We start from the raw sequence: 18,093 nt of genomic DNA on the forward strand, positions 1-18,093 counted from the left end.
CTCACGCGGTTGGGCTGCCACTGGCCACTACACAGGAAACAGCATTTAAAAAAATAAAACCAAAGAACCGAGAAGTTACTGAAAAGAAATCACCAACCAAAACATTATGGACAGCAGAACTAAAAATATTTACAAAGCAAGTCTTCTTCTAGAGCAAGAAGTGTATTTAACAATAAAACAGTAACGTGATCGTCACTATCAAAGGTGCGGTCCTGCTCCCGGCTGGTTAACGACATTGGCTGAAGTTCTATGCAAGCTCATCATCATTCTTTAGAATGCGGTTTGCCACTCCACACCAGTTAACCTTATATTTTATCACTACATAAAATGCTGTTCCTCAACCCATGCTTACTTATTTCTGGTACACAAAACACACCTCATCTTCTTCATCAGTGCTCTTTCCTGATGGCACATTAGAAGTATTTTTTGTGTCCTCCCCTAAAGCAGAAGCATCACCATTAGAAGCCAGGGTTCCTTGTTCCGCTTCCCATTCCTGCAATACCTCCTCTAAGTTAAACCGACGCCTGTAGTTTACAAAGAAGTTCTTCACTTGGCCAACAGTCTTGTTGCCAATTACATCTGCAATAGCTTGAAAATCTTTACCATATTTTCGGACACCTGGAAGGCAAAGTAAATAACATAGCTGTGAAGAATCAGTCAGACACAGCTACGTGTGATGTATTTATAAAGAGAACCTATGGGACCTGCAAACCGAGGACTCGCTAATTAGGAGAACTTCTCAATTAGGAGAAGGCCTCAATTTCCATTAAAACAAAGTAATTCTTAATAGCACAGCTATCAACATACAAATCAAGAACTTTTTAATAAAGTCATTACCCATTCTTCTTAAAAGATCCTGGCTTACTCACCAAGCCTCTCAACCTAAAACCACAGAGATCCGGCCTCTGACAAACAGAATGACTCTTTCAGTGTGCTCACAGTAAGGGCAGATGCCCAAGATCAGCTCAGGAGGGGAGGAGGGGTGACTGAGCACGTGTGAATGGCTGTAAACAGAATAAAATGCTAGAAATTTCAAGTGACAAACACTGACACCTCCTACAGGTTCCCTCCACATCAGCTGCATGCAGAGGGCTCTTTCCCACGGCCAGCGGGGCAGGAGTGGCACAGGGCAGAACAGGGGGGCACAGCTCTGTAATCACAATATACTGCTCATTCCTGCACTTGTGACACGTTCTACTCAGGCTACACAGAGCAACTGCCAAGCGTTCACCCCACAAAGCCTGTTTGAAGCTTTCATTCACCATTCAAACTGGGTAGAAAAATCTGGGGGTTTACATTTACATGCTCCACCTTGGAGAATGTAAATATATTTAAAGCTGCTTATAAGATGGCCCAGCAAAAGCCTCCATGATTAAATCCTCTACTGATAAGCAGCATGACAGGTGAGCTTTGCATTGTTATTTTCATTAATTTTTGTACTGACATCAGTAGTCACTTTTGGTTTTGAGCACTTCAAACAAAAATCCCAATATATATTTTAAATATTTCTAAAACTAATTTGCATATAATAAAAAATAGAGTGCAACATTCTATAGTTTTTAACTTAAAATTTGAATTGTAATAAAAATTATATACATTTTGTTATATTTAGGCTATGTGTCTAGTTCTTCCCCTCTCCTGCTTAAGAAAAAAAAAAATCCTCAACTTCTCCCACCTCCTAGACCACAGCTTTTAACTGCACAAAGTATATTTTTAATTACAAGTGTCAAAAAGTTTGGAGACTTGAAGAAATAAACCAATTTTGTTCCAGAGTGAGTAAACAGAAGGCTTTTTTTGCTGTCAGTTATGCATGAGAGGATTACAATTTGACTTCTCCTGTGAAGCTTGTGATAGTTAAACTCATTTGGAACGTATTACAGTTCTTAGAGGACAGGCACTCTTTCTCATTACAGGAAAAGAAATTTATGCCTGATTTCATGCCTCACTTCAGAAAATGAAGCAAAGTGTTCAGAAAGTGAGAGTTGTTTCAAATCTGAAAGCTATGTTCCTTTTCAACTTAATTGTGAAGAGTGTGACCTTCAGTTTGTTCTCCTCCTTTCTACTTTCCTTGTTATTAGGCACTTCTGATGCGGTAATGTACACTCTGTGCAATTTAAAAGAAAAGTTCACCTCCAGGACAGTAACAAATTCTGTAGCTGAAGCTGATGTTTTAGCTGTCAGGAGCCCAGCTACATTATTTAGTATCTTTTTCTGGGGCGTACAAAAGAATACAACCCTCCTGATTGCAGGAACCTTGGAAAGATTTCAGAGCCACGTGGGAGGGCATGGATCCAGGCAAAGCAAAGACAGGGATTTGGCTCTGTGCTTTATCAGCTGTACAAGGTATCAGCTGTACTCCTTAAAAGCTGTGTGTGCCCACACAACATTGCCTCCAGTATTTTAAAATTCTTTGTCTGCCCTACCATTACCACCCTTACTGATTTATAATGAACATGAAACGTCCACTGCAATATATCTAACATCCTGTACAATTAATCAAGGGAACAAGGTGCCCAGCAGAACAAAGCACATTTCTGTTAGAAAACTAATATAGACTTCTAGTGATTTCAGCCTTTTCTGTTACTATGGTGGCTACACTTCTTTTCTCCCTTAATCCGCAAAACAACTGAGCCTGCTGGCTATCTTCAACTCAAGTTGTCAAAAAATAAGGTCTTAAAGCTTATTTCCAAGCTAACAGCTTGAAAACAAGGTGTTCTTGCCTTCACTGAGAATCCAACTCTTGAAAAGAATATCTAAATAAACTAAAATTTCCTTAGTTCAGCTGCACACAGCACTGCTCATTTTGGATTATTTTCAATGTTATTACCACTGCTCTACCACAACGACATATTAAAAGCCTTTCAAGCCACATAAGAAATAGAGAAAATTCACTGTCTGTTTATAAAACTTTAATGTATAAGGTGATGGCATATCTCTAAGAGTTGTTGCCAAGTCACCATCCCTGTCAAACTGGTGCACATTTCTTATGCATCCTTATACAAATCCAGTGCTAAACACCCCCAAATTATTTCTTACGTGTTCAAACCATGATTCAATAATTTTATTAGGCTGATGAAAGTGAAGCTCATAAAGGACAACTGCATAGCCTCACTTCCCATGTATGAATGAATGGCTTTCTCTCAGTTCATCTGAAAGCAGCCCAGCTCACAGGAATCCTTCAAGCTCTTCAGAACTTCATCCAGCTGCAAAGGTACACTGGAACACGTGCATGCTCTTGATTACAGCATTTTATCTTGAATGTTTCTCTTGGAGAAACTTATAAATCCAAGTTTGATTCTGTTTGCACTGCTTCATGTTGTACAGCACAGCAAACACAATTATAATCAGGGTGCAAAGCAATATGATACAGCACCACAAGAAGGCAGAAATAGTTAATGGGAGCTGCAGATCTGCTGTGATGGGATTACAGCGCTCCTGGCAACTATCTTATGTAGAGTTAGATCCTAAATTGTCCCAACTGTTTTTCCCTGCAATGCCATGAAAGCCATGCACAGGTTTCAATGTAAATTTGTTGTCTTGAACAAGTGCTAAAACACTTTTGCAATTGCATTTTTATGGCCAGGATCTTAGTTTGAAAATATGATCATTCTTATACATTTCTGTACATAAAAGTTTGTAACTTAAGAACACTAACTGATGAACTAGCCCATTACATTCAACAACTACTCAAAGTTGAACTGTTAGCTGATAAATTATACTGTGAATGTATTGGCTCAGAGATCATAAATCTGAGTCCACAACCCATTAGAGGCATCCACACTGCTTTTAAGATTACACACAGCTCTATTTTAAGATAGGTTTTCTCATTACCTCTTCCTTAGTTACTGGCAATCTCTTGAGATCAGTCTGCAGATAACGAGTTTTTCACGTTTACAAAAAACAGTACCAAAATTATATTACTGCAGATTATATTTACAATTTCCTTGGTTAGAGTTATTGTCCAAACTCAAGTGAACAAATCATGTAAGTGCCACCCACCTGCTTAATGCTTGTGATTTCTGTAAGATTATTAAAAGCATATGCCAAAATATACCAATACATTTAATGAAATAAATGTATTTTAAAGTGTAGGAACTAAATGTCCCTATGTTCAAGTCAACGTTCAAATCCAAGCCTAATGCACATTATGGAAGCTTTTAGTAGAGCAACTGTGGCTACCTTCTAAAAACAAAGCCAGGGAAAAACACAGCATGGCTCCCTCATGCCTAGTCTACTACCTCAATCAACTGCTTTGAAGGAAGAAATCAAGATCCTTAGCCTGAGGGATGGGAGGAGACAGCATCTCATTCCAGGAGAGAGAGCAAGCACTAAGTAAGGGAGGGATAATTAGAACACTTTGCTCTTGTCATTAAGATTCTCTCGCACCTCCATTTTATACAGTGACAAGGGAAAGGGTCCACAGAGGAAACAATACATACAAGAAGCACATGTCAATGAAAACAGATTGCTTCCAGAAAGCCAGATTTCTCACCCCATCCTTATGGCTGACTACCTTTATAAAACACAGAACCATCCCTAGAGACCAGAAGACTGGATTTCCTCTCCAAGGAGTCACCACCAACCCTCACTCTCTTTTGCTCAGGCTCTAGTTTATTTGTCTTGTTGGTCACAGTGTCATAGCTTAACAAAAACTGACTGTATTCTTATCACTTCCCAAACTGTTGCTTAGAGAGAACTCCAATAACCAAACTATAAAAAGGCAAGATGGTTTGAATCCTTTCATTCCAAGGCAGGCACAATGACCCTGGATTTTCCCTACTCTTCCAGCAAGTCTATCTTTACTAGTCTATCATAGTAGAGACATCTCCTTCAGCTGCATCTGGGAACAAAATACTGAAGTATTTAGAAATGGTGACAGAATGAACTTAAGACACAGGACAAGTATATAAGTTGAAAGGCATGATTTAAGACTCACCATATCTTCCTGCATTTCCATTCACACATCAAAATAACCTAACTTTATTTTCAGTCATCTGACTAATAAGTAAGTACCAGGTATGGCATACCTGACAACTTTACACTGATATCCTGACCCACTGAATATTTTAATATTACTTGGTCTCTCATTTCCAAGTGAAGAATACAGAGGAATAAAGCACATAATATAACTGAGCTATTATCTTCATAAAAGATGATTCCCATAAGAGAGTCAATACATGCCTTCAAGACAGCATCTCCAGATATTTCCCTTACACATTCCTTGATTTGGCAGTGCGTGCTAATACAAGAGTCAGTTTTCCTTCATATAAGTTAAATAAATGCAAATAAACTGTATGAATAGCTTATCAGAAAATGCTGGGGTTTTCGCCCAGTAAGACTGTTAGTCAAGCATCCATATCCATCTTTAGACTCTTAAAAGGCCTGATGGGTAGATACCTGCCCATTAGTCCCTCATGAACAGAGAAAAGCAACAGTAAAGCAGATTTACTTCTGCTTTTTCCTACCTCAGGATACTGGAGATGTCTTAAATGCTTCAAATTTTATTACTTTAACAATTACTTTAGTCTTCCACATTAGAGAAATTCATGTAAAGTGATTTAGAAGATGATTGAAGGGACTTTCTGATGCTAATACAGTTGTTAAATCCTGCATAGCTTTTCTCTTTGAAATTTAACATGGGTAACAGAAAGCCTAATGTCATATTGCTTGAACAAATGTCCTAAATATTCTCAATAGGTTTGCTGTTTTGCTGATGACCAGATAAAGTTTAGCTTTGCATCAGAGGGAAATACAAATATAAGCCTAAGCACCTCTTCAAATCCTTTGCATCAGATTTCAACTTGCTGCTACTATTAACATACCTTGTACTGCAAGAAGCTGCTCTTCTGTGGTCCAACGGGCATTGATTTTCTGATTAGACTATTAAAATTAGAAAAATGGCACAAAGATCATTAAATTGTTTCAACAGCTGCAAGATATCTGAACATAAATCTATTTTACTTGCACTAAAGTTTGCAAAATAGGTAAAAACCTCTTGCTTATAAGCCAAAAATTTATAGTTTAAGACTGCTTTCATGCAGAGGAAATAGTGTTTATGGAATTGAGCTTAAAACTATGCCAGCAGTTCTTCCTCTGTTTTATTGTAATTATTAGTATCAGCTATATAATAACTTATGCACAAGCTAATGATCTTTATGCAGACAGAATTTGAATTTATAGTAACATTTATCTAAACTATTTGGACTAGGTGTTTAGAGCATTTTGCATTCATGTTATGTTTCATATCCAAGCCTTTAAAACAAACAAAACCAGAACTTCAGTAGTAATAGATCAATCATTTCAGATGACAATATATATATATATAGTCATGTTTTCACACAGAACACCATTTATTACTGGCAATCTACACTACCTATTTTTAATCCAAAAAGCCCCCATGTACCAGGGCTCAATTTCAGCTCCCTATTACTGTGAACAGACATGACATTTCAGTTTTTTCTGCTTCTTTTTTTCAACCAGTTGCCATAAAAAAGTGCCTACCACCAATTTCTTGTAAAGAAGCCAGACTCCCCCCTGCATGTAATTTAATGGATCCTGTTTAAGCTGCTACTGGAGTGCAAACACCAGGCTGTAGCAAAACACATTTCTGCAGCTTCCCACTAATGTAGGTGCAAGGCCACAAGTTTCAGTGTTTGTTCTGATTTACCTCAGGAGGTTTGAATTCTTCAATCCCGCCTTCCATTTTCTGTTTAAGTGCACTGTTTACTTGCTTAGCATTTTGAACCTTGGTCAAAAACAACAAAGTTAATCAGCTCCACAAAGAAAGTTGGTCACTTTACACATTTATCTTCACTAGGATTGCCACAAGTGTACCTCCTAAGTTAAAAAGAGAAATATTATCGTTTAAGGCTTCACTACTTTTAACTGTTCCAAAAAAAAAAAAACTTTAAAAAACCAAAACAAAACACATCAGTTTACTATGGAGAAAAAAAATAAGCCCATCTTTCAAAAGAACAGTTTGTTTGCAAGAATATTAAAAGCTGTTCACAAGTAATTTTTGATAAGGATGCATAGGTTCTTGAAGAATTAAGAATACTCTAGACACAAAACTTCATTCTTAGACATGTGAGATGTATTGCATATATTAACTTATTAACTTCTTCCTTCTAAAAAAAAAATTCTTGAGATGTTTTCAGTTAGTTCCTTCTGACAGATGCTTTTCATTGACCTGAGATCATTCAAATTTAATTAGGGGGGATTCTTGAAATTATTCTAAATATTTCTTAGTTTATAAAAAGGACAGACCTTCCAAATTGTACATATACACATCTATGAACCACTTAAATCTGACATTGAGGCACATAACATAGGTAAGAAAATAGTTTTGCATACTATGGTGCACAGCTATTACAAGGGTTCTTAAGCATGGACACAAAAGCAGACAACTCAGTGGGAGATTCCAAAGGCTGCATCTCTGAGATCACTGCAAGAAAAGAAAAAAAAAGGAAAAAAAGGAAAAAAAAAGAGAAAAGAGAAACACAACCTCAAGGCTGAAACTCACCTACACTTAAGGCTAAAGAGTGAAACCCACCTATGCTATTTAGCCCCAGAGTCCTGCTGTGACAGAAAGAAGCTTATTTCTCCTGTAAAAGAACATAAGGGAGCAAAAACCCCATGAAAAAAAACCCTTATTCACTCCATGATTTTGCAACATGGCAGCTCTATAAGGAGGCAGAAATTCCAGAAGATAAGCCTTGGCTCTGCAGCCCCATCGCTCCTAGAAAGCAAGCATGCACATAACTACTGTACCCTTAGAAGCTGAATAATTCCATGTTTCAACTTTAAATGCCAAAATTTAATTTCTTAATGCAAAGGATGCAGGCAATTTTCCTCTTAAAGGCAAAGACTAAAAAGCTTTTCTAAATTTAATAAGAAGTAGAAAACTTATCAATTCAAACAGAGAAATAACTAGGTCCACACATCTAGGTTCCACACACCTCTCATACTTTCATAGTATGTGGGAAAGGACATCCATAAAAAAACTACAATTTAAAGCATAACAAATGTAACTTCCTCTGCTCCATTGGTCTCATTTTTGCTTTTCAAACAAATACTTCTAACAAAGTTAAAAAAAAAAAGTCAAATCAAATGTGACTTTTGATTTTTCCCGTCCCCAGATCTGTAGCACTGCTTTAATGCTACCCTTTTTTTGAAAAAAGTAAAAAGTAATCTTGCTTCATTTTATCCAAAAGAGCAGATGAACGTCAAAAACAAAACTGAAGAGCAGCTACTATCCAGCATTTGTGGTGATAACTGTGGAACAAAACGAGGAAGACTCACATTAAAGAAGTTTAAGAATCTTCACAGAATCTAAAGAAGTTTCAGAATCTTCAAAACCATTACAATCAGAACAATCTGAGATAAAAAAAAACAAACCAAGACCAATAACCCATGGTACCTGTCGCTTTAATGAGATTAGTTCCATATCCAGCTGTCTAAGAATTGTGTTGGCTGCATTGGGACTACAGGAAACAGCTATCACATCTTCCTGGGTCAGGTACATGCCTTTGGGTGGCCGGCATTTGGAACGCTGGGAATGGTGGCGATGCTGCAAGCTCTGATACTCTCTTCTACCCAGACCTATTTTGCTGGTCTGAACAGGCTGCTCATTATTGCCCTTTAATTTACAAGAAATAAATCATTAAAGAATAACAGTATCTTGTATACAACTTTGCTAAAAAGAATGAAGTATCAGATAGCATTGTAATGTTGTATTTATGACAAATAAAATGTAAGCTAACATCCTCCTTTGCATGTAGTATCCAACTATGTCTTGCAGATGAGTTGATGGAGCATACCAGTCATCTGCTGGATAAGCTTGAATTACTCTATGAAAGGTCAGTTCTCAAAACTTTTTTTTTAATATGGCCACAAATACAGTAAATGGTATGGAAATCCCAGTCTGAACACTGTGACAGAGGGCAAACATTATGGACCTCTTGCATATACAGAAGATAAGTAATATACATGTATGTATCTTGTTTTTAAAGCAAATAATCAGTGACTTTACACATTTATTTCTGATCAGATATGAAGATTTTGGGCAAATACTAAAGGAGAAGAATGACAAAGTCAACTAGGCCAGGCAAGAATGCAAAATTACATTTCTCCCTGCTGTAAGCACTCTCCACAAAGAGACTGTACTGTTTGCTTTGGGGGGATGGGGAGGAGCCGATTTGGGATTTGGAAGAGAGAGTATGGACATACCCCTGCAGTCATTATAAAAATCTATGTAATTTAGAAAACATGGGCCTTGATTATTTGCTTCTTTGGAAAGGAAAGGAATGGCAAAGAGGAAATTAAGTCTTTGTTTTGGTATGTATGGGCACCTAAACATTCTCTGGATGTATGTGATTCCATCAGAGCAACTGAGTAGTTTCCCTATAGCCCAGGAGCAGAGACACTAAAATTACTTGCTCTGCAAGGATATTCTAATTCAAAGGAATGCTCAGTACCAGAACAGAAAGAGAAGTCAGGCTTTTCCCTACTTCAAGCAGCTCCCTACTGCTCCTGCCTGCTGGCATCCATGCATGTTAAGAGGAGGAGGTCATCTGATCACAGTGACTGCAAAACCAAGTGCAGCAGCCATTATTATTAGCATTATTATTATTTTCTGTAATAGTAATGCAGAGCAGCAAACAGAGTCTTGTTTTACTACACTTGACCTTGTGCCACATTCTCTTCCCCAGCTAATATAACATCTTAATCCAGCCCACAGACTTCACAGAGGCTACCTTAAAAGCACTTAAGATATGTGCTCTTCCCCAGAAAACTGATGCAGAGCATTACATCTTTGACATGTAAAAAAATCAGGGCTAAGTTTACTGCTGCCCTGTTTATACTTATTTGGGTTTTGGTTCTGCATTGCTCTTTCAGTATGAAATTGCAGTTCCTGTTTGTTCAATCTGGATTTAAAGTGAAAATATTCTCATAATTTTGTCTTGCCAAGATAGAGTGCTTAGGTTATATTTGTTTTATCTGGTAACAGAAAGTTTCCATTGCTCTGTGTGTTCAAGCAGCCTACTCAGTTTATATTCTGCTTAGGAAGTGAAAGCTTGCAAATCCTACCAGAACTATTAGATCACTAAATTATCTTGTGCAGATCCAAACAGCTCATCAGAAAGTACAAATCTATTTGTCCTTTTCCTAGAAGTCTATCAACACACCACTTGCATTCTGGACTGCATGTCATGATTCAAACTATAACCAAGTAAATTGAGTAAAATAGCTCTTATTTAGACATGGCTAAGGCAGCAACTCAATGATTAGATTGCAGGGACATTGTTAGAACAGAGAAAAGTAAAAAGGTACATTATCAGACCATGTGACATTGCAAGTCACATATACACTTGCAAGTATTGCAAGTACTATAAAACATGCCCATGTTAAAAAAGTAATCTTGAACTCTTTCACTGAAAGGGATAATTGTCCTTTTTCCCCCAAGGCCAGCAGATAAAGGGATACATTGAAGGTCACTGCAAAGCTCAGAACAGAAGCTAAACTTATCAGTCTCTTACTCAATATTATTTTTGTGAAAAGTGCAAAGTTTTATTCATAATCCTAAATAACCCTTCATGGGAGTGCTGAAGTTTTGCATAACCTGTCCTCTCACTCTTGAGAAGCATGAACTGGCTGATTTAGGAAGATCACAAATGCTTAAAGCTGATCAAAGAAACAACTAAACACATACTTAAATGTGTTTTTCTACTCTTGTTCATAGATAGCTTAATGTTTAGAACAAGAACTCAAACTCCTAAAACCTGAACATACCCTGAACACAGCAGTCATCTGTAAAGCTAACAGTAAGTGCTCATTAGGACAAAAATGTTTTTCCTCTACATCTATTAGTTAAAAGCATCTCAGTAAAACCATATATTAGTTGAAATGCATCACCTCATTGTGGCTTTGAACAAACAACAAAAGTTGTTCTTTGAAAAATGTAATTTAATTTTAAAATTCAAAGAAAACATTTTGATTCAAATAATTCACAACCAGTAAAAGTGTAAACATATTAACAAGACTGAAGGAGGGCAAATACAACCTGTTTTACTAGGTCGTGAGAGGATACATCTTTCACAAAAATTGAAGATCTCTCAGGACACAGTGGAGGTAATGAGAGATGCATTTACAGCGCCAAAATGGCAAAAATACATGATACAGTTTTGTTTCAGTGAGAAATCATCAAGATCCTGACTACTTAAAGACCCTGGGAGTTCGGCAGGTTGAAACCTAAACCTCTGTACCACAACTCAGTCTCCACAGTAACACATTCACTGAAAACAAACAAACTGACATTCACCATTAAGTTATCTGTTACCTCCTTTTTGGCTTCTTTTTTGGGATCATAATCACTATCATTTCCATCCATTGGATGAGATTCTTCTACGTCATCATCACTAAAGACAGATCATAAAAAACTGGTCACTTTATTACTTTTTAAACCCAAATCTAAGTATGCACCAGGGTAAGAATTATCTACTTGAATTTATCTATTTTGAGTATATGGCATCTCAAAATTATTTGTAGTTTACAAAAGACAGCTGTTACAAGCATGATTTCTGTATTAAATTCTAGTAATAATTATGATGAACAAGCAATCACAAACCGCAGTTTCAAAGATACGTTAAGCAGTGCTGGTACTGCTGCCAAGAATTTTGGTGTCACCTTTCTTCAATTCAACCACTTGTGCCAGCATGAACATTTATGTGGCCAACTATATACCAAGGGTAGAAATAATCTTTCATTTGCCCCATTAGTTTTAATAGACCAATTTTCAAACCACTGCACCAGCTGAATAAACTCTTGCTGAAGTCTGTGGGGAGCATAGGGCATATGATGGGAAAACATGGGACTGCTTTTTCACCAACGTGCTTAAAATCTAGCAATTTAGTGGAGGGAAATGAAATTTACTGAATTAAATCAAAGAAAAGGTTAAAAAGAGAACAGTGAATTTGGAGCCCAATCCAGTCATTCTGACAATATATTTTCTGAATAAATTAATGCAAAAACAAACTAAAATTTATAGTTATTACCAAACCCCTCCAAACTGCTATTTTAAAAGCGAACTAAGTTTAGCTTGCAATTTTTCAGAAATAGAATCACTAAATAAGCATATCAACTTTAGATTCAGAAGTTATTCAAAATAACATATAATTAAAGACCTCTTTTGCTCCAGTTAAGCAATTTTCTATAGATATAAAATCACAGCTTCCCATATAAACATAGATTATATTACTTATACATGCTACACATATCACCTTTTAAAAAGTGCAAGTTAATTATTACATATACTGAGCACAATAAAATTTTAATTTTATAATAACTGTGAGAAATGTTATTCCCTTCTATGCAAGACAACAAAACTACTCTGAGCTCTAATTCTCTGATAGCAGTTGTAAGTCTTCTAAAAAACAACCTTATATAAATTTTTGTTATAAAACAACGCATAGGCATTGTAACTGCGCCAGCTCTTTATAGCTGCGCTTTCAGTTGTAGTTCCATATTAGCTCAAAAATCCAAACCAAGAAACAAGTTCAACCCCACCCCCACAAAAACACTCCTGCACAGACAGTAACAGACTTTAGGGTTTAAATCCTTGTTTTTACAGTTATCCATTAAAACACTCCCGTCTCCTATTACAACTCACACAGACTGGAGTGATAAAGTTTTTAAAGCACAGGTACTGCTAAAACCAGAGATATCACAACAGGGGTTCAAACCTGAAACACATGGCTCACGCTGAAACAATGGCTAGAAATTACTCCACATCTCTACTTAGGAAGATTTCAGTCTCTGGTTAGCTACTTGAGAACATAAAACTCACCTGTCACCTTGATTATTTCTATTAGCTAGTTTACGAGCCTGACGATCCATCAAACTTGTTCTAGAGCGAGTTTTTTTCCAAGAATAGTAATATTTTACAAGGCTTGCAATGGTCTTGTCTGGGAGCTAGAAGAATTCATCAACAGATTAACACTTTTAAAATTTAAAATTCCACCCAGAATTATAATTCTGCTCTGTTTATAATCATCTTTAAACAATATTTTAAATGCATGGGTAGGACTGAAAGGAGGGATGTACTTCATACACATTTTTAAAAAGGGGAGAAGGCCTCTTTTCATTAGAGTGAAAAAACTGTATGTCCAAGAGACATGATGAAATTAAATTAAATCTTATGTTCAAGGTTCTTCCTGAAGTTTTTACACAGAAATCAACAAGAAATTTTAGCCCAACAGGAGCCTTTGTTCTTAGTGCATCTGAGGTGTTTAATGCTTCTGATTAAAACATCACTTTACCATTTGCTGGATCCTGTGAAAACTCTTTCCATGGAAGCTAAATGCTTGTTCAAATAGGACTTTATCTTCAACTGTCCATTCATCAGGGAAAGGAGTGAAGTTAGGGAGATCCGCAAGGGACTTCTCAATATTGTGTTTATGCCAGAACAACATGCCGAGAGCCTTTGAAAAGAAATAGTCCCTCTTTGGATTTAGTCAATTTTCTAAAACACTGAGACAAGTTAAATAAAAACAGGCAATTTATTTGTTCAAAATAAAATTTGACTAGCAGAATCCCTTCTCAAAATGTGTTTACAATTTTATTGGCTGTTTACTATAGGTTACAAAATTCTCTTTGGAGACAGCAGGCACATCTATACTTTATTAATGGTTTGAAAGCCAGACAATTTAAGGTTGGCATGGCAGCAGTAATTCTAGAGCAGCTTGAACTAGGCTGACAGGCTCAAATCTGACCTGCTTTCTTACTTTACAGGCATATATCACCTACACAGCTCCTTATAGGCCTTTATTACCAGCCCACTCAAGAAAGAAAATAAAAATACTTTTAAGTATTAATACTTTTAAATAAAAATACTTTTCAGTAGCTGGAGGATCATCCAAAATGCAAGTCTGAAAGTTCAAAGCGAAAGTGGTCTTTCTACAACTCTCCAATCCACAAATAACAGCATGGCCACTTTGTCATGTGCACGTAATAAGGAACGGAAATTTAAATATACTTTCTTATACAATTTCATTTCTCAACAGTCTAACAGGATTTTATGTTCATTGGACTTTCTGCCAGAGAATCACAGGCAGGTTTGATGCCAAGATTTGGGCATGGGAATTGGGCACTCAGTTTCAATCATACAGCACAGACACGATCACCAGGCATCTCCAACCCCCGATTTCACATCTTCTAACAACCTGGACACAGCAAACTCTGCTCTTCTTAAGATGGCAAGTGACAAACACCTCTTGCAAAGAGAATTTCTATTCCATTGTGAGGAGTCTACAAATGTTTTGTACCAGAAGTTATTTTGGAAATCCATCTCTTGGAGACTTGAGATCCATCAGTTCCTCCTCTTGCCTAACAGAAGTCAAGGCATAAAGAAGTAACACCAAACCACAGGTATATTCTGGACATTGTAACACTGGCAGCATCTTTGTCAGACAGCAGTTGAAGAGCAAGCTTCCATCCCCAAAACTCGATCATACAACTTCTTTTCAATCGTAGAGCAAATATTTTTTTGCAACAGGTAATCTCACTTTTACACAGATCGGTTAATTGAAGAATTTATGAAGAATTTATGAACTTATGAAGAATTTTGTGATAGAACTACATGCAGACCAGCAAAGTTTTATCCTTACTTTTTAAGGAATGGTGGCCAAAGGCTGTTAAACAAAAAGTGAACTTGTTTGTTACTTTCAGAGCTAAAACCTGAGTCTGTTCTCCTATCTCTGAAAAAACCCACTCAATTGAGGTTGGTTTGCAGGTTTTTTTCAATATGAAAGAAACCTTTTCAGTGCCATCCCTATCAATTAATGGTTCAAAATTGCACCATATTTGCATTGTAATGTTAAACTTTAAATTTGTAAGCTGCTTCCCTAAGAAACTCTTTAGCTAAATATACACACACAATTGCATGACATGCCCAGTGTATCAAGAAACATACCAAACCTTTCAAAAGTGCACATTACAAGCTGAGCATGTCATGAAAACAAAGAGCTCAATCTTTTGCAGAGAATCCAGACAACTGTATGCAGATCCATTTAACTGCAGTGTTTGCTGCCGTGCCTGAAGAGAAACAGCGTTAATTAATGGTAACCAAGGGGAAAAATGAGTTGTGTTATAGTTTTATATTTAAAAAAATCCTTTAAATGAGCACTCTCATTCCACAGCACTTACCTGTTCCACATTGTATCCATGTTTTTCCTTTGCTATTGCTATATATTCATCCACTGTAACAAAGCAATGTAAGAATTACTCTTTAATACTTTTAGCTCTGCTCTATGACAGAATTAGCCATCTAACATGGGAAGAGAGTCTCCCCATGCTTTAACACACTGCATAGGCCCAGGTCCCCCAAAATGTTAAATATACGCATAGCTTTATTAATAATAAATAAACCCACTGACCATTATTGAACAATTAATTTTATAAACTTTTTACACAAGCTAATTCTGCTTTCTTTCACATTATTACTACAACAAAACCACAGAGGCTCATAATTTATTTATTTATTTAAAGCAGAGACTAGCTGGTTATTGAAAGGCTATGCCTTTCTGGAACCCCCTCTGAGTTAGCTTTAAATTTAACTACTTCTACTGCATGTATTCCTAAATACATTGAAAATTACAGCAAGGAGATCCTACATCAATGATTATGCATATCCTCAAGATTACTATAGCTTTCACTGACCAATATGGTTTTTAACTATGACACAAAGTATGTGTCATAGTTAAAATAGACAGTATGAAAATAGAAAGTATGAAAAATCAATAATTAGATAACAAAACTAAGGACTAAAACTAAAAAAATCATATTTAGCAATATTAGAGCCAGCTTTGAGATGAACACTTTTCATCTTTTTGAAATTAAGTCCCACTTTATTTTCAAACAAAACCTTTTCCTATTCACCTTCTAGAGCTCAAAATTAAGTGGCAACTAAATAGGTGAAAGGAAGTACTATCAAAAAAAGGAAATAATCAAATCCTCCTTCAAATGGACAGGGGATATCCTTGCCATACACTATTGCTGCAAAGAGTTAATTATACTTTAAAGGAATGAAAAGAAGTGTTTAATAATCACAGCTGTATTTTATTTCTAACTGTTCTGCAGTAGTTGAAGGTGCATTCCCTCAAACAGAGGGACACAAATCTCTAACTACTGGTATTAGACAGAAACCGTCCTGAGGATGAGCTTCTCATGGCTGCATCCTCAAAGTTTACTCCCCTATATTACATATGGGAAATTCTAGCACAGGAAACAAGTTTAAACTAGATTAAACAGATAATTGATCACATTTAGTCAGATGACTCCTGTATTTCAGGTCACTCCTAAAGGGAAAAAATGTTTGGTTTTTCCTTCTGTGACAGCAGTAATAATTTCCCCTTGAAGTGGGCCTCAACAAATCTTTTCTAAATTCATCCACTGCAACTCCTCCTCCTAGGAATTTAAAGCAGCAAGTTCCTCATGTTCAGATATTTTATTCTTTAATTAATAACAAAAGGTTTCACAGGCAATGATTGTGATAATACAAAATGGGCAGTATGATTTGAAATACTTTACTAACATAAGAGAAAATCATCTTTGCTTTACCTGGAGTTCTCTAAATAAAGAAAAAGAAGCTTTGTGTTTAAGTATTTGCAGTTTCACTGTGTGTAAAATAAAGAGCAAACAGGCACACCAGAAACTGATTTAGTTTACTTAAGCACCCAAATTCCTAAGCAGGCAAGGACTTACACTTGGCATCAGGAATATTATGATATGGAGACCATACAAGCATCCCTCCATTATCTTTATCAGTGTATTTTGTGGCACCTGTAAGAAAACAAGTAACTCTCAGTATTTATTTAATAACTATGATCTAGAGAACAACTATGTGACAGTAAGCAAAAGCCAACCACAGTAAGAAGTCCAGCTACTAAGGGGGGGGAGGGGGGAGGGGAAATCATTAATTCACAATTAATTCCTTAAGATATCAAATGGCTGAATCTGAACACTATTCTTAGGTTGTTCAAGTACAACTAAATATTAGACAGTATCCTGGTTACCACAATTAAACCACTGAAGTGCACTGCTTCAGTTGGAAGGAATCTTATCTAGTTCCAAACCTCTTGCCATGGGCAGGGACACCTTCCACTTGACCAGGCTGCTCAGAGCTCCATCCAGCCTGGCCTTGAACACTTCCAGGGATGGGGCATCCCCAGCTTCTCTGGGCAACCTGTGCCAGTGCCTCACCACCCCGCAGTGAGGAATTTCTTCCTCATCTCTAAAATCTACCCCCTGTGAAGTTGGCAAAGATGCAACTTTGTTCTCCTGAAGTTTGATTGTCCGTTAGGGCTCTAACATTTATCACTATCATAGGAGTACTAGGACCTACTGTTGTCAGTTAGACTTGCTTAAAACAAACAAAAATAGGTAAGAGCTAGAATTCAGTCACCATCCCTGATCCCTTTAAAGATGAAACCACACTAACAACTATTCTGTTCATCTCTCTCTAGTTTTGATTTTTCTAATTTTCTAATTTTAATATTCGTAGTCAACCAAATTGCACAGCTGGAGAAAGGAGTTAGATGTAAAAGTAATTTTTGGTTTTGGTTTCTTTACCCCCACCTCAACGTAGCAAGGGAAGCAGTACAAATTACCCATCTCATCAGGGCAGAGCAGTACCGATACAAACACTGAAGCACTACATCAGAGCATGTGATTTTTGAAAACATGCTGTAAAAGCAAACTCCCCAATACTGTAAAAGCATTCATTCAGAGCCACTTTCCATTACTATCTCACAAATGTAGTCAAAAACATAAAGCCCCTTACCATCTATTTGTTTACAACAGTTTATCTCACTAAGAAATTGCTCAACAATTGGATTTATATCTAATGTCAGTATGAATTCCTTGAGTAATCACCCTCAGAGGAGAAATCCTTGCATCCTTCTTGGAGAAGTACAGCTTTTTTTATTCAGTGAAACAAGTAACTTTTCACTCCATTTTAAGCTTACACACTTATATTTAGGCTCTACATCTTGTTTGAAGCAAACAAAAAACCAAACCCAGTGCTTTGAAAAAAGAACA

The 18,093-nt window shown here is 36.6% G+C and overlaps 1 protein-coding gene across 6 annotated transcripts; it reads right to left on the minus strand.

Moving 5' to 3' along the window:
* Nucleotides 1-14: 14 nt before the first annotated feature.
* RCOR3 (REST corepressor 3) lies at nt 15-16,869 on the minus strand. 6 transcript variants are annotated; one of them, XM_031059964.1, is made up of 10 exons: nt 16,759-16,837; nt 15,202-15,254; nt 14,974-15,090; nt 13,317-13,478; nt 12,845-12,969; nt 11,321-11,417; nt 8,420-8,638; nt 6,668-6,745; nt 5,823-5,880; nt 15-618 (listed from the first exon to the last, which is right to left on the minus strand). In XM_031059964.1, exons 4-10 carry the CDS (start codon nt 13,467-13,469, stop codon nt 353-355), a joined length of 996 nt encoding a protein of 331 aa, XP_030915824.1. In that variant the 5' UTR covers nt 13,470-13,478; nt 14,974-15,090; nt 15,202-15,254; nt 16,759-16,837; the 3' UTR covers nt 15-352. The 6 variants fall into 6 exon arrangements, with proteins under 6 accessions (XP_030915824.1, XP_030915831.1, XP_030915819.1 ...); XM_031059959.1 differs by having other exon boundaries at nt 16-618; nt 14,969-15,090; XM_031059975.1 differs by having other exon boundaries at nt 17-618; nt 11,339-11,417.
* Nucleotides 16,870-18,093: the final 1,224 nt, after the last annotated feature.

Source organism: Geospiza fortis, unplaced genomic scaffold (genome assembly GCF_000277835.1).
Source record: "Geospiza fortis unplaced genomic scaffold, GeoFor_1.0 scaffold41, whole genome shotgun sequence".
Classification (NCBI taxonomy): domain Eukaryota; kingdom Metazoa; phylum Chordata; class Aves; order Passeriformes; family Thraupidae; genus Geospiza; species Geospiza fortis.

Bases quoted from the DNA above. Each gene is read 5' to 3' on its own strand.
- RCOR3 (XM_031059952.1), bottom strand. From the start codon at position 16,801: ATGCTTGTATGGTCTCCATATCATAATATTCCTGATGCCAAGT. The intron at 12,970-13,316 runs GTAAAGTGATGT...GAATTCTTCTAG, and splicing joins TTCACAGGATCCAGCAAATG to CTCCCAGACAAGACCATTGC. The intron at 6,746-8,419 runs GTACCATGGGTT...TTTTTGACCAAG, and splicing joins TAATCTCATTAAAGCGACAG to GTTCAAAATGCTAAGCAAGT.